Source organism: Prionailurus bengalensis, chromosome C1, assembly GCF_016509475.1.
Source record: "Prionailurus bengalensis isolate Pbe53 chromosome C1, Fcat_Pben_1.1_paternal_pri, whole genome shotgun sequence".
Taxonomy (NCBI): domain Eukaryota; kingdom Metazoa; phylum Chordata; class Mammalia; order Carnivora; family Felidae; genus Prionailurus; species Prionailurus bengalensis.
In genome coordinates, this window is record NC_057345.1 from 9,008,691 (window position 1) to 9,033,075 (window position 24,385).

Sequence of the window (24,385 nt, forward strand, 5' to 3'; positions counted from 1 at the left end):
GGAGTTACAAGAGAACCACTTCAGGTTATCTCTATATGTATAATTTTGTATACTCAGTATACTTTTTTAATTAGATCTTTGATCTTACTAAGTTGGCACAGATGCGTCACAGTAGTTGAGTATTTAGCCACTTGCCCTGTCTGTGATTTTTTTCAGGGGGTGATTGTAGAGAGGGCGGGAGTGCAAAGTGAAAGTCTAAGGAAGTTATGTACCTACTTCATACTCATTTAGCAATCATTCATTCAACGCGCTGACTGCAGAGTAGCATGCTTGCTGTCCATTTTAGGTTGGAAAAAGGCACAGACCTGGGAGATCAGTCTGGAAGTCCTCTGTATTCTGATGTCAGATGTGTTTGGATTTGGTTGTGCTAAGCGAGAGTGATGTCAAGGGGCAGAGCTCAAGCAAGTGTGTGCACGGCAAATTGTCCCCGCTCACCTGACATTTATGCATTTTGTGTATGTTTTAATAGCAAAAAGAAGTTGGCAGAGTCTCACAGTCTTTTGGTCTCCAGACAACATCCGCAGACAGAAGTGATCAGAATCCTGGTAATTTGTCATCTGTTCTTAAAACTAATCTTTAAAAATGTGGTGATTATGGATCGGTAGTCTTGGTCAGTCGTAAGAGGGAGTGTGTCCTGTTTTGTCCCAGTGGTTTGTTGTGTGCGTCTGTGTTCGTCTTGGAGACCGTGTTCTCTGTTAACCCGTGTGTGACTGGGGTAAACTCGCAGGGCTTCTCGAGCCTGGGTTTCCATAATGGGAGTGATTGCAATAGCCCACTCTTGAGGATTCTTGTTGAAAGTTAGAATGCATCCTTATTAGAGTGTCTGTTTTGTAAAATTTTCATAAAAGAGAACTAGTTGGAAAATAATTTAGAAAATGTCTTTTTCCCAGAATTCCTCATGGGTTATCAAGAATAAGGTGATTGTTTTTGTTGTGTTCCATTTTCTTTCTCTGGTTCTTCCCTTCAGCTGCGGACCCAGATGACCCAGTTTTTGAGATGCTGTATGAGAGAAATCCAGTGCACAGCCATTTTGAGAGGCGGCTGAATGTCAGCACGAGGCCCTTGAACATCATATACAATCCCCAGGCTATTAAAAAAGTAGCAGACTTTTTCTACAAGGGAAAGGTTCATACCTCAGGTTAACTTTTTTGTTTGTTTGATCTTCTGTTCCTTTCTAAAGACCTTTCTCGTGTCATTTTTAGTGCTTTGGACAAGGGTTATTGTAAACCGAAGTGACCTGGTAGTGGTAGGAAAGGCCTGGAGAGCAAACGGATGGGGTTGTCCTTAGTTATGGGATTAAAGTAGATGTCCTTGGAAAGTTACTTTTCCAAAAGGAATCAATATCTTTAAATATTTTTTTTCTTTGCTTCCATTTTGCATATTTTAAAAAATGCTTTCCATTCCATTCGGGTGGTGGTTTCCTTGGCTACCCAGGATATTTTAGGCCAGTGAACTGAGGAGGAATGCTCAAGGATTTCCCTGTAGATGGCGGGGTCGGTGGTCTGTTTCCCCTGCCCGGTGCAGCGTTCAATACTGAGTTCATCCGTGCACTGTTCTTTATCATCACGGCTTTATTCATGCTTCCCTTGGTTTCCAAAAGAGATTTGAGATCGCAGAAACAGAAAAAGCACTTTTGTTGACAGGGAGGTTGATAAAACAATAGTCCTTTCCTAAGTGTATCCCCTCTCCCTCCTTATAACAATGGAGCTTTTTTTTAGTTTTTGGTCCAGTTTTTGAGTCTTTGTGTAAGCAACAGCCGTAAATGTCTTGGCTTTATTGCTCTGGCACCGATAGAAGATAGAAGGCACTTCCTTCCAAATTAAATTTTCTCTTTTAATGTAACGTTATGCTCTCAAGATTTAGAATAGTCTGGGATCGTTCAGAAAATGGTTTAAGGAATTCTAGTGACTGAGTTGCCCTTCCCTCATATACTGCCTTTCTCCCTCAGGCCGTGCCCCCGTTTTTGCCTCGTCCCTGTTTTTGTATGTAGTGGCAGGGCAGGTGGAAGTCAGGAGAGGCTCTGGTACAGGCAGGTTTTTAACCTTGCTGGAAATTCTTGGTGAGAACAGACGTTGCAGCTGTCTTTTCCCACCCAGCTGTTTGAAAGTTCTCCCTCTGCTGTCTGTGTGTCTCTAATCTTGCAGGGTTTGGTTATCAGTCTGAACTTGAGCTGAGAGTGGCAGAAACTGCCCGAAGACAGTATAACAGGCTGAAGATGCAGACCAAGGCGGAAATCCGACAGACTCTCGATCGTCTGCTAGTGGGTGATTTCATCGTAAGTGGGGCGAGCAGAAGGGGAAGGCACTCTTTCCGTCAAGTTCTTTACCTACTCGAGTTTCAACCACAATGATTAACTAAAAATGTGAAATCCTTTTTGACTAGCAAAAAATAAAATCTCATGTCTTTTACAGTCAGGGTTCATGAATAAAAACAAGTGACTGGGACTAGACCATGTTTTTTTTTTTTTTTTTTTTAATTTTTTTGTTTTTCAACGTTTATTTATTTTGGGGACAGAGAGAGACAGAGCATGAACGGGGGAGGGGCAGAGAGAGAGGGAGACACAGAATCGGAAACAGGCTCCAGGCTCCGAGCCATCAGCCCAGAGCCTGACGCGGGGCTCGAACTCACGGACCGCGAGATCGTGACCCGGCTGAAGTCGGACGCTTAACCGACTGCGCCACCTAGGCGCCCCTAGACCATGTTTCTTTCTTGTATTAGTCTTGGAACACTCTTAGGACTTGTTCTTGTCCCATTTTCTAGACCTGATATATTATCAGTGTTTCACTGAAGACCATCCCCCTTCACTTACTTTTTTTTTTTTTTTAAGTTTATTTATTTTTCAGAGACAGAGCAAGTGGGAGAGGGTCAGAGAGAGGGAGAGACAGAATCCCAAGCAGGCTCCACGCTGTCAGCAGCGGAGTCCAATGTGGGGCTCAAACCCACAAACTGCAAGAGCTGAGATCAACAGTTGGACGCTTAACCCACTGAGCCACCCAGGCGGCCCAGCCCCTTCAGTTACTATTATCAGAAGAAAGACAACTGCAGTGGTGGCCCGGTTTTGATTCCAGGGTGAGATAGTTACTTTGTGATGCTAAGTGACCAGTTGACACAAGGATGCCTGGATCGGGAGAACTGAGAGACACCTTAAGAAAACACCTTAACCGTCCAGCGGAACTCAGTTCCTGGGCCGGTGGCAGGGAAGTGCACTGCTCAGATGCCGCAGTAGGTGGGGCCGGTAGAGCCTGGCTCCCTCGGGAGGGCAGAGCCCCTGTCCTCGTAAGGGATAGCAGGAAGGTTCCGTGTCACCCGGTGGCAGTGTGTCCTCTGGCAGGGAGAATTAGTCCTGTTTCTTGTTTTTGTGTGTGCGTGTTTCAACACAAATTGCAACAATTAGTATCCATTGGTTCTCTTAGTCAAAGAGGGTTCTTTTTGAAAACATTTATGTAAATTAGCTTTTTACTACATACAAAATATTTGAGGCTGATTTTGGTTGCAGAGAAGAAAAGTGAATAGACTCATGACTTGTTACGTTTTTTTTATTTTTATTAATATTTATTTACTTTAAAGGTTTATTTATTTTGAGGGGGGGAAGAGAGAGAGAACAGGGGAGGGACAGAGTAAGAGGGAGATAGAGAGAGAGAGAGAGAGAGAGAGAGAGAATGAGAGAGAATGAGAATGAGAATCCCAAGCAGGCTCCACACTGTCAGCGCAGAGACCGACATGGGGCTCGAACCCACGAACTGTGAGATCATGACCTGAGCCGAAGTCAGACACCTAAGAGACTGAGCCGCTCAGGCGCCCCCTTTTCCTCCCACATTAAACGTTTGCCTGTGATAATGGCTCAAATCCTTACGCATTTGGATCTCCTTTTGTCTTGTGTGGTTTTTTTTTTAAGTTTATTTATTTTGAGAGAGGGAGAGCAAATGAGGGAGGGGAGAGAGAGAAGGGGGGGGGAGGGAAGAGGAGAATCCCAAGCAGGCTCCACACTGTCAGCACAGTTCAGCGGGATTTGAACTCACTGACTGAGATCATGACCTGAGCTGAAATCAAGAGTCAGATGTGTAACTGACTGAGCCAGCCACCCAGGTGCCCCTGGATCTACTGTTGTTTTAAACTTTTTGCTCTAATACCTTGAAGTCACTCCGTACCCTGGGTGTGGCTTTCAGAAAGGCTTGAGCCCCAGCTGATAAAGCTGTTCAGTTTTTGTAGTTGTGTTACAAATTATTTATTTGCAGTTTATTTTACTTCTACAGGAGGAAAGTAAAAGGTGGACCGTGCGACTAGATATTTCGGCCCCTCAGGTGATATTTCCTGATGATTTCAAATTCAAGAATCCCGTGTTAGTTGTCGTGGATCTAGGGAGAATGCTGTTGACAAATTCCCAAGGTATGTGTGAACACGAAGTGATAAAAACATCACCTTGCATAAATTGATCGGTCTGTTCTTAGCCAAGTAAAGTTTTAAAAAGGTTTTTTATGACATTTTAACTCCAGAGTTCAGTTGTTACTTTTTTTGATAATAGCTGTATTGGGATACATTTTAAGATGGACAGTGCAGTTGTTATTGGGATATTCACAGAATCATGCCTTTCACTGCTTTATCTAATCTGGGTCGTTTTCATCATCCAATGAAGAAATTGTAGACCCATCCCCTGTCACTCTGTATTATCCCCTCTCCCAGGCCCTGCCAGCCATTAACCTTTCTATCTGTGGATTTGACTCTTCTGAACATTTCATATGAATACAGTCATGCAGTATGTGGCCTTTTATGTCTAACTTTTTCCACTTAGCATGCTGTTTTCAAGATTTATCTGTGGTGAAGATTCTACCTGATTCCTATTTGTGCCTGAATAATATTCCTTTGGGTGAATATGCCACGTTTTGTTCATGCGTTCATCAACTCGTGGACATTTGGGTTGTGTCTGCTGTGAACGTTCATGTACAGGCTTTTATGTACACATATTTTCAAACTCTTGGGTGTATTTCAGTGTGGAATTGCTGGGTCACATGGTGACCTTCATGTTTAACATTTTGAAGAATTGCCAGACTGTTTTCCAAAAGGCAGCACCATTTTACTATCTTACCAGCGATGTATGAGGGTTTTGATTTCTCTACGTCCTTGCCAACACTTGTTACCTGTCTTTTGCATTATAGCCTGTTTTTTATGAGTGGAAAGTAGTATCTCGTTGCGGTTTTTATTTGTATTTCTTATGTCACATTTTGTATTTTAGTTTATTTTTTAAAGTTTATTTATTCTGAGAGAGAGAGAGAGAGAGAGCGCCCGAGCGAGCACGAGCAGGGGAGGGGCAGAGAGAGAGGGAGAATCCCAAGCAGGCTCTGTGATGTCAGTGTAAAGCCCAGTGTGGGGCTCAGTCTTAGGAACCATGAGATCATGACCTGAGCTGAAATCAAGAGTTGGACGCTTAACCGACTGAACCACCCGGGTGCCCTTCACGTTTTGTATTTCAAAAAACACTATTTCTCAGCACTTTATTTCAAGAACGGAGATTTAATCTGTTTAGGGACATAAGGGACATATATAAAAAGGGACTCCTGGGAGGTTATTTTATTACTGTCATTAGATCTAAAACAGTATTTATTGTTTACCTTGAGATGGGGGGAAGAAAGGGGATTCATGGGGTAAAAGGCTGAGGGAGCTTATCGAATAAACTCAGCCTTATCTTCACTGAGGTAAGACCCAAAAGAGAAGAGGTAGAGGGTTTGAACGGGAGGGAAAGTTTGGTGCTATGAGGGATGTTAAAGGGGGATCAGATCTAAAGAAGAGGATCTCACAACCATGGAAAGCACCTACTTGAACTTGTACAGCATAAACATGGAGCGGAGATGTGGGTGAGAGAACCCAGTGGTGTGATTTTGTAGTTGACTCCGCGCTGAGGTGTACAAGACTGGGCTGTAGAAGTCTGTAGAAGAGAGGGGTTGAGTGTGGGCTCTGGGGCTGGAGTGTGATGCTGAGTAGTTACTGCTTGCCAAGCACTGATCTGGGCACTCGGGGTATTAGTGAGTAAGACAGATGGGACCTGTGTTCTTTTGGAACATTCTAGTGTGGGGAACAAGGTGAATAGATAGATGATTGTGGAGAGTGATGTAAGAATGGCTGGTGAGAGCGGCTCGTGGCAGTGCAGCTCAGGTGGCGGGGAAGTGGGTTACTGGTCTCTGCTCCCCGACGCGTGTCCCTGTGTCAGCAGGGCTCCATCTTAGAATTCTGTCTTGTGTCTTGATTTCAAAATTCATAAATAAGTTTATACTGAATCACTGGTAAAATGAGAATATTAGGCTTAGAGCTTTCATCCATTTATTTTGTAAAGTTGGGGCTGGTTGATTCTCTCTTTTCCTTAATTATTACATGGAAGGAAAGAGTAAGGAAGGAGCAGACATATACTCCGAATCTTCTCTTTTTTATCTGCAGATGACTCCAAGAGGAAAAGTGGGGATGGGCCGGCATCTGAAGAGAACCAGTTTAGTGATGACGAATATAAGACACCTCTTGCCACACCTCCCAACACCCCACCTCCTGAGACAAGCAGCAGTAATGGAGGGAAAACACCTCCATTTCCTGGAGTTGAGTTCAGTGAAGAGCAGCTTCAAGCGCATTTAATGAGCACGAAGATGTATGAGAGGTACTCCCTCTCGTTTATGGACCTCCAGATCATGGTTGGACGAGTGAAGGACAATTGGAAGCATGTCCAGGATATTGATGTGGGACCAACCCATGTGGTTGAGAAATTCAACGTTCACCTACAGTTAGAACGTCGATTGATTTATACTTCAGATCCCAAGTACCCTGGAGCCGTGCTCTCGGGCAACCTACCAGACTTAAAAATCCACATCAATGAAGATAAAATATCTGCCCTGAAGAATTGCTTTGCTCTCCTGACCACCCCAGAAACGAAGGCTTCTGACAGTCAGTTTAAAGAGCAGATTTTTCCCCAAGCGGGGCAGCGGGGAAGTTTGCAGGACTCAGTAATGAATTTAACCCAGAGCTTTGTGATGTTAGAGCAGCATACCCGGGAGGTTCTGGTGGAATCACAGCTCCTCCTGGCTGAATTTAAAGTGAACTGTATGCAGCTTGGTGTTGAGAGCAATGGCCGGTACATTTCCGTGCTCAAGGTGTTTGGGACCAATGCTCACTTTGTGAAGAGGCCTTACGATGCTGAAGTCTCCCTGACGGTTCACGGTTTGCTCCTGGTGGACACGATGCAGACATACGGTGCCGATTTTGACCTTCTGATGGCTTCGCATAAGAACCTGAGCTTTGATATCCCAACAGGAAGCCTCCGGGATAGCAGGGCCCAGTCCCCTGTCTCTGGACCCAATGCGGTTCACCTCACTAATGCTGCCATGCTGAACGACCCGTCAGCTACTGGTGTTGCCCTTGAGAAAATTCTCACCAAAGAACAGGAGTCCCTCATTAAATTGGAATATCAGTTTGTGAGTTCAGAGTGCCCGTCGATGAATTTGGACAGCACTCTTCAGGTGATTTCATTACAGGTGAATAATTTGGATATTATCCTAAACCCGGAGACCATCGTGGAACTGATTGGTTTTCTTCAAAAATCTTTTCCCAAGGAAAAAGACGATTTGAGTCCTCAGCCTTTAATGACCGATTTTGAAAGAAGCTTTAGGGAAGAAGGAACTTACCAGTCTACGTACGAACAAAACACTGAGGTTGCAGTGGAGATCCACAGGCTTAACTTACTGCTCGTTCGGACGGTGGGAATGGCCAATGGCGAGAAACATGGCAGAAAAATCGCCACCGCGAGCATTGGCGGCACCAAAGTGAACGTTTCAATGGGCAGCACGTTTGACGTGAATGGTTCCCTCGGCTGCTTGCAGCTTATGGACCTGACACAAGATAATGTTAAGAACCAGTACGTTGTCAGCATTGGGAATTCCATAGGCTATGAAAATATCGTCAGCGATATTGGCTACTTTGAATCTGTATTTGTCAGAATGGAAGATGCAGCCCTCAGTGAAGCTTTGAGTTTCACATTTGTTGAGAAATCTAAACAGGAGTGTTTTCTCAACCTCAAGATGGCTTCCTTGCATTATAACCACTCTGCCAAATTCTTGAAGGAGTTGACATTGTCCATGGATGAACTGGAGGAGAATTTCCGAAGTATGCTGAAAAGCGCAGCTACCAAAGTCACTACGGTACTCGCCACCAAGACGGCCGAATACAGTGAGATGGTGTCACTCTTTGAAACTCCAAGGAAGACTCGAGAAGCCTCCATCTTTGAAGAAAATGAAATGTATGGGTTTGGCCTCGCTGGGTCTCATTCCGACACCGTGAAGCTAATCTTGAACATAAACATCGAATCCCCTGTTGTTTCAATCCCTCGAAAGCCTGGGAGTCCTGAGTTGTTGGTGGGACACTTGGGACAGATATTCATCCAGAATTTTGTGTCGGGAGATGATGAATCCAGAAGTGACCGCCTGCAGGTGGAAATTAAAGACATTAAGTTATATTCTTTGAATTGCACCCAGTTGGCAGGCAGAGAGGGTCCTGGGTCCGAAGTCAGCCGGGCGTTTGGTTCTCCTTCTGGGTCTGCCAGTGCCAATAGTCAAGAGGAAGCTTATTTCACCCGACATGATTTCTTTGAATCTTTGCATAGAGGTCAAGGTGAGGAGCGTAAATCTTTTGTCTCATTTTATCTAAAGATTCTCAACACAGCTTATGTAGTACTTTGCTAAAAACAACAACAAATAACCTTTTTGTTTAGAATTATCGCCAGTGAGGGATGCCCGGATGACTCAGTGGGTTAAGCGTCCAGCTTTGGCTCCCATCATGATCTCATGGTTTGTGAGCTCAAGCCCCGCGTTGGGCTTGCTGCTGTCAATGCAGAGCCCGCTTCAGATCTTTGTCCCTTTCTTTCTCTGCTCCTCCTCCATTGTTCTCTCTCAAAAAAAAAAAAAAAAAATTGTAATTATCCCAGTGAATATTTAAGAAATCCAAATAGAGTTTTAATAGAATGCTTCATATCAGGTTGGTATGTTTTTAGTTTTTTCCATTAGAAACCATATTTGGCAAAGTAAGATTTTTTTTTTTTTAAGTGGCGCTCTTTAGCATTGGGTGAGTGCTTATTTACAGGGTTGCTTTAGAGGGTGGGGTCTGTTAGAACATTATTTTATTTTTTATTTTTTAAAATTTTTATTTATTTTTGAGAGATAGAGTGTGAGCAGGCCAGGGGCAGAGAGAGAGAGAGGGAGACACAAAATCTGAAGCAGACTCCAGATTCTGTGCTGTCAACACAGAGCCCGATGCGAGGCTTGAACTCATGAACTGTGAGATCATGACCTGGCCCAAAGTCAAGACACTCAACCTTCTGACCCACCCAGGCGCCCGATTTATTTTAATTTTAAAAAAGGTTTATTTTTCTGAGAGAGAGCGTGAGCAGGGGAGGGGCAGAGAGAGAGGGACAGAGGATCTGCGCTGACAGCAGAGAGCTCGATGTGGGGCTCAAACTCATGATATCATGACCTAAGCTAAAGTTGTACACTCAACTGACTGAGCATCCAGGTACCCCTAGAGTGTTATTTAATTTGGTCAAATACATCTGTTTTTTTTTTCAGTTCCAGCTGTAGGTCTTTGCTAGTTAAATATTGTAGTCCAAGATAGCTGGAGGGATTGACCTAAGTGGAACATGAAATTTAGTCTGCAGATGGTATATTTCCCTTTCAGTATTCTTCCATCCTCTGTAATGGGTTGGTGGTCCAGAGTTCTAGGAATAAAATGCCTGTATTTGTGTTCTCGATCTGATCTGCTAAAACCAAACAGTTCAATCTATTATTAGTCTTGGCATCTGCAGACATCAGGTGAGCCCTAAAGCCTGGCTTTACTTATTGGTGAAGAAATTCATGCCTCTGAGAACTTCTCCTTCTGTGGTTCTCAGATGTTAATTCACCAGTTCACTTAACCTCCTTCTCCCAAGACTGTTTTCTCTGCTTGTTCACTTAGAACCTGATATTGTTCTTGATTTTGATGTATGCCCAGTAAGAGGGAGCAATCTGTAATTGAAAACTGGGTAGGGGATGAGCAGTTCGGTTTGGAAAATGCTGGCTTGGGAGGCTAAGGGAAGCTTAGAGACCTCGCCTGGATTAATGTTCACCCCATCGTATTTTGAAGCCATCAAATGGAGCATGTCATGAAAATATTGATTCTTTTTGTGTATAAGTTTATGTTGTACTCTGCTTACTATGGGTTTTGTTCTTAGGATAGTAATATAAGTTTGTACTCAATCGTACACCCCAGGTGCCAAGCTTTTCTGCTCTCTGGGCCTAATGACTCATGGGCTCTATTTTATATACCCTATACTTAATCAGCAATGATGTGATAAATACTAGTTTTTCCAATTGTCATTTTTTTCTGTTATGCCAGCTTTTCACATCCTGAACAATACCACCATTCAGTTTAAACTGGAGAAGATCCCTATAGAGAGAGAATCTGAATTGACTTTCTCCCTTAGTCCAGATGACCTGGGAACTTCTAGCATCATGAAGATTGAAGGGAAATTTGTCAACCCAGTTCAGGTAAGCACCTTGTTGATTTTCATGTCTGGACAGTTGAAGTCATATATTTACTTTGTACTTACATCAGTGTATTCATATCTTGTTATGTTACGTATGTGTATATATGAAATGTTAGAAGGAAAATATGTAAGTTCAAAGAGACAGTGTGACCGTGTATTACTGCGGATAACTTGTTCTGTAAATGTGGAGCCCTATCACTGTACCCTTTTGTCACTGGGGAATTGGTTTTGTCAGCCGTCTTCATGTGGAGGAGTGGTGAGTTATGTAGAGGGAGAGGGCAGATCTTTAATTCCATTGCCATTCAGAAGCAGGCAAAATTATTGCTGGAAAAGTCAGAGCCTGTCTTTCCCAGGAGGATATAGTTCTTGTCACTCTTTTGACATGCTTGGCTCAGCCTATGAAACAATCTGATAATTTGAGCTGTTGACAGATCCTTTCAAGGGAGAATTAGTCTTACTCTTTTTGAAATGGAATGGGCCGAGATAGGGATTGTGTGTGTGTGTGTGTGTATGTGTGTGTGTTTAGTGAGTATGCCTGTGTGTGTGGTGACTATATGTGTATGCAACTGTCATCCTTTTGCCTTCAAAAATGTCGTTCTTCCTGTTTTCACAGGGATAAGAGCAAAGAGTATATCGTTATAAAATAGTAGGGACGGGCAGGCTCTTAGGACAGTGGACCCTCGCTTTGGGCAGTAATTGGTCTCTAGTCTGTCTCTGGCAGCTGCTCTGGAGTAACTCAGGAGTGCTGTTAACAGAATGCACGGACCTTTTAATATTTAAATTAAAACAATGTTTTTATTTTATTGTTGAGAGAGGGTGAGAGAGAGTAAGCTAGAGAGGGGCAGAGAGAAGGAGGGAGACACAGAATCTGAAGCAGGCTCCAGGCTCTGAGCTGTCAGCACAGAGCCCAACATGGGGCTTAAACTCGTGAACCACGAGATCATGACCTGGGCTGAAGTCAGACGCTCAACTGACTGAGCCACCCAGGTGCTCCAGAATGCGCGGACCTTTTGACATCAGTTGTTCCTGAATAGGTGTCCCTGGGTGAGAGGACTTCCCCCAAAACTTTCCCTTCCTGGTTAAGCTTTTTTGCCTTATCAGTAGTGGCTACTAGGGTGTTTTTTTTTTCACCTTAAATCTAGCATATGACATGAATTCTGTTGGATTATTATGTTTACCATTGACTTAGTGTGGCTTTTGATGAAAATCTTCTAAAAATTACTGTAAATCATTCTTCAAATTAATATTTAATAATTTAATTTTAAAATATTTTATTATGAAAATTTAAAAACATACGCAAAAGTGGAATAGTTTAAAGTTTACTATTTTGAGAGAGAGAGAGAGAGAGAGCGTGCATGTTGGGGAGGAGCAGAGAGAGAGGGAGAGAGAGAATCCCAAGTAGGCTCTGAGCTGTCAGCGTGCAGCCTGATGCAGGGCTTGATCCCACGAATCGTGAGCCCATGACCTGAGCTGAAATCGAAAGTTGGATGCTTAATTGACTGTGCCACAGAGGCACGCCATGTAGCGTAATACATTTTAATGCATTTTTGGATTTCAGAGACATTTTTGATTAGTTAAAAAAATGTGTTTTCACTTTTAGTTTGTTTGAATCAGGATCCAAATGAGACCCGTTCAATCCGTTTGCATGATACATCGTGTGGGTCTCTGTTCAGTTTCTTTCATGTTTTCCCTGTACGCTGTTATTGTGAGAAGTCAGGCAGTGGCCCTTAGGTTGTCCCACATTCAGATTTGGCTGTTTGGTTATGGTGTCACTTGTTCTCCCACATTTCCTGTAAACTATATCTTCACTCTACAGGTTTATTTGGATTCAGGTTCTTTTTTTGGTCAGAACACTTCAGCGTGGTGCTGGGTCCTTCATATTGCATTATTTCAAGAGGCACATAATGCTTAGTTGTCTTTATGTTAGTGATGCTCAAATTGTTGATTGCGTGCAGGTGACGAGAACCCGATCTGCCCTTTGTAAAATTCCCTGCTGGTCGTTCATAGAAGGGCCGATTCCACGGATGACGTCTGATGGGCTATGTTAGTTCATTGGGGGCTGTAAAACGATCACTTTCTAATTCTATCATTCCTATATCTGTTTGGAATTCCTGTTAAAAAATTGCCCATAAATACTTAAAAAGCTTTTGTGAAAATATTTTTAATGAGAAATTGTAATTAAAACCAAAGTAAGGGAGAGAAAACGTAAGTAATCGTGACTTATCATTATTGTCATTAAAAACCACTTTGTTTGTTTAGCTGAAGTAAAAACAGAGGTTGTGACCCTAATTGGGGATGATCGGCGAGTTTTAGAACCCTGAGCCTTGTTTCTCAGTCCTGTGGTGTAGCCACAGTAGACTTTTGGCAGTTTTCCCGTCGATTTCTGGTATTGTTTTTGTGGGTTTAGACAGAGTGATTTTGCTGATTCGGGCCCACAGTCAACAGGACTTACTGAACATTGGTTGTGTAAAGATTATTTTGTGAGGTGCTGGGGGAGGCGGCAGGAGGGCCTCATCGGTAGACATGGGTCACAGAGAGGTAAGGACAGAAAAGAAACAGAAGGGATAGTTCCTGCTGTCATCCAATTTAGAACGTCTTGGGGAAACCCATGGACATCAACTATGGAAATTTGTGGGCGGTGCATCTGAGCGCAGTTAATAATAGTAGTGGAATAACTACATTTTTCTCTTTGACTACAGGTGGTGTTAGCAAAGCATGTATATGAGCAGGTTTTACAGACACTGGACAATCTTGTGTATAGTGAAGATCTGAATAAGTTTCCAGTCACTGCTGCCTCCTCACCTTGCCCTAATTCTCCTCTGCCTTCCCTCAGTACCTGTGGAGAACCTTCCATTGAAAGGAAGGAGAATGGATTGTTCAGCCACTCCAGCCTTTCTAACTCTTCTCAAAAGTCCTTGTCTCTGAAGGAAGTCAAGTCCTTTACCCAGATTCAAGCCAACTTTTGTATCCCAGAGCTTCAAGTCCAGCTAAGTGGAGATCTGACTTTGGGGGCCCAGGGTCTTGTGAGCTTAAAGTTTCAGGATTTTGAGGTAGAATTCAGTAAAGACCATCCTCAGACTTTATCCATTCAGATTGCCCTGCGCTCTCTGCTCATGGAAGACTTACTGGAGAAGAATCCGGATTCCAAATATAAGAACCTGATGGTGTCTCGGGGGGCCCCTAAGCCATCTAGTTTAGCACAAAAAGAATATCTCTCTCAGTCCTGTCCTTCAGTATCCAATGTGGAGTATCCTGATATGCCTCGGTCTCTCCCTTCCCACATGGAAGAAGCTCCTAATGTCTTCCAGCTGTATCAGAGACCCATCTCGGCATCCCGGAAGAAGCCAAAGGAAGTCCAAGACCAGGACTATCCCTTGACTCCACCCCCTTCTCCAACAGTAGACGAGCCCAAGATACTTGCTGGAAAGAGTAAATTTGATGATTCTTTGGTACATATCAATGTATTCTTGGTGGATAAGAAACATCCAGAATTCTCTTCCAGTTACAGTCGAGTTAACCGGAACATTGATGTTGATTTTAACTGCTTGGATGTACTGATCACGCTGCAAACGTGGGTGGTGATACTGGATTTTTTTGGAATTGGTTCCACTGCAGACAACCATGCAATGAAGGTACCTGCTGAGGACATTCTACAAAATGTGAAGTCAGAATCAAATGCTCTGGTAGAGTCTGAACTTCAGGATCCAGTCAACACCAAGCTGGATCTCAAGGTATCACTTCCCTTTGGCTCCTTGAAGTTCCAGGAATGAATTTTGCTGCGTTCACTTACGTGCGCCCGTTGCACATTTACTCTAGAAAGTAGATCTTGTTGGCAGGGGAGCTATCTATAGTCTGGATGCCTGTTAATATTTTAGAAGAGGTTTTTGTATAAAGCCCATAAGGAGGCATGGAAAACAAATGGTTTAAGTAACCTGTATTTCTTTGGGTTGTGCAGTTCAGTGGAATGCCTTATTTTCTTGGAGCCTCAGTTTCCTCTTTTTCCCATCACCCATCCGTTTGGTTGCCTTCCATCATTCGACTCATTAAGATAACCGAGTGAGGTAACGCACGTAAAGCACCTGGCCGGGTGTCTGGTGCATGGTAGCTACTCTGGGATGTGGTCTCCCTGCTCGCTGAGATCGTTACTGGCTTTTTGAGGCAACAGACCAGCCCTTGAGATTGGAGCCTCAGGACGGCCTGCGGGTCCGAATCCTGGCATTTCTGCTGTAACCTATAGCTGTGTGGCCTTGGGCACAGTTTTTAGCTTCTCTCTCCCTCGATTTTCTCACCTATAAACTGGGGGGGGTTGGATGGTGCCTCTGTCGTCGGGATGTCGCAAGGATTGTGTGAGAGGACTAAATGGGCAAGGCCCTTTGCACAGCGCGTGGCATGAAGTAAGCATTCAGTGGACGATAGCTGGCATTATTTATGCTGTACTGTGGCTCACCGTACTTACTTACACATACTTGTCCTTGGTACTCGTATTGCGAATGTTTAAGAACACATAAAAAGTAGCGTTTGAATTTAAGGTTATTCTGCTCTGTGCGTGAGCTCGGTAAGATGTGTAAGCAGTTCAATTTAATTGACCATTTGGGGGCACACCACAGCATCTAGCACCTTCCAGAGCCCCGGGCTCCCTGCAGTGGCTGGTTATGTGTGTGTCTGGAGGGTGAAGTTCATCTACCTGCCTTCTCCAATGCAGACTTGCACCTGCCGCCGGGGAGAATCACATGTAATCCACTTGCTATCTTCTTCTTTCCTTAGCTGGCAGGAGGCTGCATTCTTCTAGAAATGGAAGAGCTTCCAGGGCAGAGTTGGCCACGAACGAGTCTCACTTTCCCTGCTCAGTGTGTGCGAGTGAGTGCCAGGGCAGCGCGGAGTCCCCCGGCACCTTGGTTAGCGAGATGGATGGAAATCGGAGAGGCTTCAGCCCTTGTTTTGGACGTCACGTGTTGGTACCCATAACTTCAGTCTTGTGGTGCCTGTAACGGAGGACCTCAGGAGCCCCTTGGTGTTGGGTGTGGAAGTGCTCTGGGGGCCTTGCACAGATGGAGTGTAGCCGGCTTCACAAGAGAACGAGACTAGACGATGCCCCTCGGCAGTGGGCTGTTTTAGAATAAGAATTTTTGAAAACATGTTTATTGTGGGAATTTTCAGACAACACAAAAGAACAGTTGAAGGAACTTCCATTTACTTAATTCCTTTGAGATTCATCACATTTACTTTATTCGTTTTTTCTTTTTGCTGAATTATTTTATTTTATTTTATTTATTTTTAATGTTTATTTTTGAGAGAGAGAGAGGGAGAAAGAGAGAGAGGGTGAGCAGGGGAGGGGCAGAGAGAGAGGGAGACACAGAATCGGAAGCAGGCTCCAGGCTCTGAGCTGTCAGCACAGAGCCCAACGTGGTGCTCGAACCCACGAACTGTGAGATCATGACCTGAGCCGAAGTCGGACTCTCAACCGACTGAGCCATCCAGGCGCCCCTTGCTGAAATATTTTAAAGCAAATTCCGGATATATCATTTTACCTCTACATGCCTCAGTAGTCATTTAAAAAAAAAAATGTGGACGTTATCTTACATAACTAACTCTAACGAGAATTTCTTGGTATTGTGTAAGACCCGTCTATAATCAGATCTTTCTGATTATCTCAAAATAGCCCTTTTGCTGATGGATTCTAGAGAAATGAGTGGTTAAGAAACTTCCCTGTGATCTCTACAATTCACTGGAATAATTTGCTTTTCTGAGCCGTAGTTTCTTTGTCTACAAAATGGGGAGCATTAAATAAAATGATATATGAATCTTTTGAATGTGAGTTCAAAATAGGTTCACATGTTCCGTTTGCTCTCATTTCTTCTAAATCTCTGTTGATTAAAGAAAACCAGTCTTCGTTTACCCCGTGCCACTGGCTTGTAGAAACCGGGCTAATGTGTCCTGTAGAGTGTCGCACATTCTGGATCTGTCTTTTTGTTTTCTTTTGGTGCCATTGACTTCTTTTATCTTCTAATTTTAGAAATGGAAGTTAGCTCTAGAGGCCTCATCAGATTCAGGTTCAGCTTTTTGTTAAGAGCATGTGGTAGGTCGTGCTGGGTGCTTCCTGTTGTATTGTGCTAGAGGGGATTGCAGTGTTTGGTTGTCCCACTTTTAGGGACACTAGGATTTGTGTTAAGAGTGGGGTCAGGTGGTGACAGTTGGATTCCTCTAATGAAAGCATTTTTAGCCCCACTATATTTGTTACTTGGGTGATTAAGTGGCTAGAGGTTTTCTGTTTCCCTCCTACTTGATAATCTCATTTCCTTGAGACCTGTGTGTCTGTGACAAAAAGACTTTCTGCCGTGGAGGCTCTATGGCGCTGGAGGGGCCTCCAAGGCCACTGCACCTGTAGTAATCCCCTCCTTTTTTCTGCCTTTCTCTATAGATGTTCCTTCTCCTGCCTTCCTATTCTTTTCTCTCTTTCTTCCCCCGTCTTTTTCCTTCCTTGTCATTCATTCATCAGATGTTTCCTGAGCACCTGCTTAGCGGTAGGCACTGAAGAGAAAGGGGTGAGTGTGGCATTTGGAAGCAGGGATGTGAATTGAGGTTTGACCTCCTCTCTCCTTCCTTCTCTCCAACTGATCCCTTTTCCCCAGTGACGACACTAAGGTTCCTGTCTCAACACATCGTAGAGATACGAGTCCTGTGAATATTTAAAATGACAGTGTTACCATACTGTGTTTGTTTGATTTTTTTTAAGTTTATTTATTTATTTTGAGAGAGAGAGAGTGTGAGAGAGAGAGAGAGAGAGAGAGAATCCCAAGCAGGCTCTGTGACATGAGTCCAGAGCCCTACGTGGGACTCCATCTCATGAACCGTGAGATCATGACCTGGGCCGAGATCAAGAGTCGGACGCTTAACCAGCTGAACCACCCAGGCGCCCCCATAATGAATTTATTTGTTGCAAAGAATGCAGATCCTAAGACAGAGGGTTTTGGCTTTCTTCTGTTTCTGCTTGTCCCTTGAAAAGAAAATGTTTGATTGTGGTTCCTAGGTGAAGTCCCACTGGTCACCAGGGGCTTCTATTAAATATTTGTCCAGGGATTAAATGGGATTCTAAATCCTGTTTATCATCTTGCTTGGACAGATTTCTTAGGCTGAGACTTTACTTAATGAACCTCTATGAGCGATGACAGAAGAATGCAATATGAAACACATGCGCAAACAATGAGAAAAATAGTTTTATAACCCAACCCGTTTCACTAACAGAGTATAGACAAGGCGACTGCAGAGACGCTATACCACAGGCCCTGGGTTTCGGGGTGTCTGGTGGAGCCCCTTTCTCCTCAGCTCTCTCCTTAGATCATGGTTTGACTGCTGAAGAGGGCCGAAAGGAAACCGGCGTCCACAGAAGTGCTGCCTCACATTTCCCGAGCCTTTGTGCATCTCCCTCCGCTGGGTTTTGCTGTTTGCCTGAAAGATGCCTTTTCTCCCCCAGTAAGATCTGCCTTGCTTTATGTCCCACGTTCTTAGGTGCATTCGCTCTCTCTCGTGCTGAATAAGACCACCAGTGAGCTGGCTAAAGCGAGTGTGTCCAAATTAGCGGCACACCTGGAAATGATTGGTAAGTGGGGAGAAATCGAACTTGCACAATCTGGTAAGAATTTGAACCTCCTCCTCCTCCTTTTCTCACAAATCTAATTGTCCTCACATGCACATAGGGTGTGGAATCACTGGATTCCCGGTGGTTGTTCCCGAATACTGGCTTGTGGATCAGAATCATGTGGACAGCTTGTTAAAAATGCAGGTGTCTGGGACCCTGCCCCCCCCCTCCTCTCCCTGCTACCAAAAATGTGATTCATTAGGTTGGGTTGGAGCCCTGGCATCTATCCGTGTTTTTAACAAACTCTGTCTGGGGTGACTATATAATTTTTCTTTGTCCAAATTGGAACATTTTGAGAGTGAAAGGGGGCGTTATTAGTAATTACACCCGGGAAACCGGGCAATAGGTTCCCTCTATTGCATTAGTAGAGGGAGCCTTCGATAGGGCGCATGATTTCAGGCACGAGGATATGGCAGAGCCGGCATTCTTTCCAACGGGACTGTGCAGGTAGAAGTTCTTAGTGGAACACAAGTGATCAGCCATGTCGAGTTCTAAATAGCAGAGGTTTATAAAGTGTGAGTCAAACACCCCTCCTTCCTTAATAGTGGAAGATCACAGAGCTCAAATGTTGACTCTAATAAAAATGGGAATGTCTTTTGGGGGGAGGAATGAACTGAAGTGAGATTTCACGTCTGGTATGAGTTAATTTATAAAAGCTTGGAGGAGATAGGTCTTTAAAAATTGGGAGAAGCTTGGGTACTTTTGTTAGGTGACGATGAGTCCAAAATAAGTTATGTGTCTTCAATTCACTGAGAGCCGAACTAGCATGCCAGATATAAACACCTAAGTCACGGCTTTGTAGTGCTAATTATGATGATAAAATTTGCTTTATGGAGGCAGCAGTTTGCAGTATCGCTTTTTATTATCCATACCATGTGAAGAATGAGTCATTGTAGGTGAACACCCCAGGTGTGCATGTTTTAACATCCTTCTTTATTCTTTTCCACCTTCAGGGGGTTTCACTCTTGTGACACCAGAGTAGTTTTAAATCTTGTCTCCAGTGTCTGTCTCATTAATTGCAATTTTTTATTAAATCACACTGACACCCACTTAAATGCCTGAATAGCTGACATATCTGATGCTTCCTCCTTTATTCTCTTATCCATCGCGCAGTTGATAGACCTTATGCGGTTTCACTAATTCTAATTAGTGGTCTTCATCTCAGAAAGGATCCCATTCTGTCTGTATTTAGAAATGTTGGGGTGCCTGGGTGGCTCAGTTGGTTGAGCGTCCGACTTCAGCTCGGGTCACGATCTCGCGGTCCGTGGGTTCGAGCCCCGCGTCAGGCTCTGGGCTGATGGCTTGGAGCCTGGAGCCTGTTTCCGATTCTGTGTCTCCCTCTCTCTCTGCCCCTCCCCCGTTCATGCTCTGTCTCTCTCTGTCTCAAAAATAACTAAACGTTAAAAAAAAAAAAAATTAGAAATGTTGTTTTTAGGGGCGCCTGGGTGGCTCAGTCGTTTAAGCGTCTGACTTTGGCTCAGGTCATGATCTCGCAGTCTGTGGGCCTGAGCCCTGTGTCAGGCTTTGTGCTGACAGCTTGGAGCCTGGAGCCTGCTTCGAATTCTGTGTCTCTTTCTCTCCTTCTGCCCCTTCCCTGCTCGCACTCTGTTTCTTTCTCTCAAAAATAAACATAAAAAAAAAAAAATTAAAATATTTTAAATTAAATGTTTATTTTTGAGAGAGAGAGAGAGCGAGAGCAAGTGAGCACACAAGCAAGGAGGGACAGAGAGAGAGGAAGACAGAGAATCCCAAGCAGCCTCCACACTGTCAGCACAGACCCCGATGTAGGGCTTGAACTCACGAACCGTGAGATGATGACCTGAGCCAAGACCAAGAGTTGGACACTTACCTGACTGAGCCACCCAGGCGCCCCTGTATTTAGAAATGTTTTATCCTTTAATTTCTGTATGCATTTAATTTCTTTCCCTCGTAAAGGTTAAAGTATGATATTGCTGTATTGTTTCAACCCCCTTTGGACTTCTGCATTGAGACTTTGAAATACTGTGTAAAATGTTTTTGGTGGGTGCATTGGAATATGAAAACTAGCCTTTGACATTTAATTTGATTAAATAGTGAAAAGTCTGAGGCATGTGTGGATCGGTTTTTGTTCTAGACATATTTAAGGTGTATGACAAAAAAAGATACATAAGCGTGTGTTCTATTTTTAACATCCCTAGATGGAGACCTGGCCTTGCAGGGAAGCATCGGGAGCCTGTCCCTAAGTGACCTTACAGCCCATGGAGAATTCTACAGAGAGCGGTTTACTACCAGTGGAGAAGAAGCACTCATTTTCCAAACTTTTAAGTAAAAATACCCATTTTTCTCGTTTGACATTTTGTCATATTTGTTGCTGTTTCAAATTCTTGTTGGCTAAACCAATAAAAGTTTAAAAAAGTTTTTACCATCTTAGGTAAAATTGATATGATCTAGTTGCAAGGAATCCTGATTTATAGTAAAATGGATCTTTGTTGAAGTGGGCTGCTCAGTCCTCATAAACGGATGGTGTGTGATTGAAATAATTCTTTTTTTCTTTAAGTTTTTTTTTTTTAAGTAATCTCCACACCCAACGTGGGGCTCAAACTCACAACCCCAAGATTGAGAGTCGCATGCTCTACTAACTGAGCCAGCCAGACACCCCGAAATAATTCTGAATATTAAAAAGCCTGGGTTCTCACTGGCTTGTTATGTGACCTTAGGCAAGTCACTTAATCTCCACGAATCAGTTTTTCTATCTAAATATTGAGAAGACGAAGTTAGATCAGTTTCCATCTCCCTTTCAACATTCTGGAATGATTTCAGCCTGAGAAAGTTGTTGAAGATATAGATGTTAAATTATATGATGCATTTTTTTCTCTATAAAAGTCTATATTGAATCTTTTCTTTCTTTTGTCCTTTTTTTTTTTTTTTTCGGTGTTTATTTTTGAGCGAGAAAGAGAGAGCATACCATGCCCATTAAATTGAAAACCATTCATAAAAGTTTCCTAATTTGTCTTGGAATGTACATGCTAAACCTCTTTGGCCCACATTTCACTGAAGTAAACAGACTTCTTTCTGCTTCCAGGAGACTGTTTTCCCCAGAAACACCGATTGCATTGCCTAATTTTTTCTTTCCCCATCGTTTCATGACCTTATTTTTGTACCTTTTGAGTCCATATTGTTACAATCTTTGAGGAGGAATAATCCCCTTTCCCTAAAGGCAGGGAAAGGGGCCCCGGTGGAACCACAGGTGGCTTCTGCGTGAGTTCTGGAATCAAGAGTTTAACACCAGAGCTGCCTACCTGTTCATGGCCTTGGTCATCATACCAGACTCTCATTTAACATCCTCAACACATTGTGGCAGCCTAGAGAGGGAGTAATTACTGGAGTTTGCTTTGTCAAACCTGATTGCAGATTCGCATTCTCATAGTTAAAGCTGTTTGCTAGGATAATCCCTAACTGAGCCTGTTTTCTTCCAATACTAACTTGTATCTTGCTGTCAAGTCACATTTTTGCTCTTATTCCCAGATATGGACGGCCCGACCCTCTGCTCCGGAGGGAACACGACATTCGAGTGAGCCTCCAGATGGCCTCCGTACAGTATGTGCACACGCAGCGTTTTCAGGCGGAGGTGGTGGCCTTCATTCAGCATTTCACTCAGCTGCAAGATGTCTTAGGACGCCAGCGAGCTGCTATTGAGGGGCAGACGGTAGGAAGGCTCATTTCTCCACGTTGCTTTTCCAGTTTGACCGATCGATAGAACTTTTAAGCCTCTAGAGAGAAGTCTGGAAAATTTCACTGAAAAAAGGGAAGGTATTTGGGTCATTTTATGCTTTCTAGTGTCCTCCATGCTGCTGATTGTCTACAGAAATCTTACTGTAATTGGAGAGCTTATATTTCTTTAGCAAGGTACCGTGTTTTAATGACTTTTAAGGCTTAGCTTAAGCGTCCTCTAAAGAAGATAAACGAAATTTATGGCTAACACTTAAGACTTCTGGTCCCTTTTAGTACTTTAGTTGGGATACTTCTCTTGGAAAGTGTTTCCAAAGAACATATCTGTTACATGAAGAGAGTTTTTTCCCAACGAGATTAGAGGTTCCCAACTTCTGAGTTCATAGTTCTCTTAGTGTCTTGGAAATATTTTCACTGCACGTCCTAAGCCAAAAGACACACCAAATGGTCTTTGCGTTTAAAAAATAATTAAGTCTAAACAACTTAGTAAGTACGCATGTCCTAACAACTTAGTAGCTACTTAAAAAAATAACACGTAAGTGAAAGGCTAATATTTTTATTTCATTCGTAGATAAATTACTTGCTAGTAGGGATGGACGTGCCCCTTGGGCACTGTGCAGCTTCTCAGACTTGGAAGCAGGCTGGACATGGCAGCCTTCATTTCCTGTCCCACATCCTTTGTCTCATGGCACTGGCTTTTTATCACAGCAAGTGCTGAAGACCCAGCTTTGTAAAGATGTGACATAATAGAAAGGAATCTAGTATGATCTAACGCTGAATGTGAACTAACTCAGTCTAGTATGTGCAGTGTCCAACAGATGATGTGTTTCCCTGAAAAATTTTAAACGTCCTGGCAAGCGCACATGGGACTGTGTGGCAGCGTCTTATGGTGTCTTGGCGTAGAGTTTGGGAACCGCAGAACATGATTATAATCTAGTCCTTTGTAAAACTTTGTTTATTATTTTTAAAAAAATATTTATTTACTTAGAGAGCGAGAGCATGTGTGCGAGTGGGGGAGGGGCGGAGAGAAGGAGAGAGAGAGAATCCCAAGCAGGCTCTGTGTTGTCAGCACAGAGCCTGATGCCCAGCCTGATTCCACAAATTGTGAGATCATGACCTGAGCCGAAACCAAGAGTCGGACACTTAACCGACTGAGAGCCACCCAGGTGCCCCAAAACTTATTTATTTTTTGAACTTCATTAGGTCAAAGATTATAATTAAATAAATAGATACTATCTTCATAGTGACAACATTTAAATTTTTTTATTTTTTTATTTTTGTTATTTTTTTAATTTTATTTTTTTAAATTTTCTTTAGATGCAAGTTAGCTAACATATAGTGTAATAATGGTTTCAGGAGTAGAATTTAGTGATTCATCACCTACAAAGAATACCCAGTGCTCATCCCAGTGAGTGCCCTCCTTAGTGCCCATAACCCATTTGGCCCATCCCTCCACTCAGCACCCCTCCAACAACCCTCAGTTTGTTCTCTGTATTTAAGAGTCTGCTATGGTTTGCCTCCTTCTCTGTTTTTATCTTATTTTTCCTTCCCTTCCCCTGTCTTCATCTGTTTTGTTTCTTAAATTCCACGAGTAAAAATCATGTAATATTTATCTTTGTCTATTTTGCTTAGCATAATACACTTCAGTTCCATCCACATTGTTGCAAATGGCAAGATTTCATTCTTTTTCATCACTGAGTAATATTCCTGTGTGTGTGTGTGTGTGTGTGTGTGTGTGTGTGTGTGTGTGTGTGTATTTGGGCTCTTTCCATAATTTGGCTATTGTTAATAGTGCTCCTCTACACATTGGGGCATATGTGTCCCTTCGAATCAGCAGTTTTGTATCCTTTGGATAAATACCTAGTAGTGCAATTGCTGGGTCGTAGGGTATCTCTACTTTTAATTTTTTGAGGAACCTCCATACTGTTCTCCAGAGCGGCTGCATCCGTTTGCATTCTCACCAACAGTGCAGAAGTGTTCCCTTTTCTCCGCATCCTCGCCAGCATCTATTGTTTCCTGAGTTGTTAATTTAAAAAAAATTTTATTTTACAGGGGCGCCTGGGTGGCTCAGTCGGTTAAGTGTCCAACTCTTGATTTTAGCTCAGGCCATGATCTCGTGTTTCGTGAGTTCCAGTCCCTCATTGGGCTCTCTGCTGTGAGTGTCGAACCTGCTTCAGATCTTCTGTCCACCCCCCACCCCCCCGCCCTGTCCTTCCCCTGCTCGAACTCTCTCTCGCTTTCTGTCACAAATAAACATTAAAAAAATTTTAAATTATTTAAATTTTTTGAGTATGTTACATATTGATTTAGTACAGAATCAAAGTTAAAGGACATTTGGAGAAAAGTCTCCTTCTCAATTACTTTTCCTCAACCACTCAGTTTTTCTCCCTGGAAACAGTGTATCTTTGAGAGAATATATATTTTTTAAAAATACAAAAGCACAGTCAACACGTAGAGAATGTGGAAAAAAAGAATCAGTTTTACCAAGGTACACC

At 43.2% G+C, this 24,385-nt stretch overlaps 1 protein-coding gene across 4 annotated transcripts in view; it reads left to right on the forward strand.

Moving 5' to 3' along the window:
- Positions 1–24,385, forward strand: part of VPS13D (vacuolar protein sorting 13 homolog D) — a 257,070-nt gene that overhangs the window by 28,654 nt on the left and 204,031 nt on the right. For all 4 annotated transcript variants that reach the window (XM_043573784.1, XM_043573785.1, XM_043573786.1 and 1 more), the window contains exons 15-24: positions 470–545; positions 968–1,138; positions 2,145–2,275; positions 4,254–4,386; positions 6,427–8,640; positions 10,396–10,547; positions 13,246–14,277; positions 18,053–18,143; positions 20,360–20,486; positions 21,687–21,867. In XM_043573784.1, the coding sequence (XP_043429719.1) occupies positions 470–545; positions 968–1,138; positions 2,145–2,275; positions 4,254–4,386; positions 6,427–8,640; positions 10,396–10,547; positions 13,246–14,277; positions 18,053–18,143; positions 20,360–20,486; positions 21,687–21,867 (4,308 nt within the window). The remainder of the gene's footprint in view (positions 1–469; positions 546–967; positions 1,139–2,144; positions 2,276–4,253; positions 4,387–6,426; positions 8,641–10,395; positions 10,548–13,245; positions 14,278–18,052; positions 18,144–20,359; positions 20,487–21,686; positions 21,868–24,385) is intronic.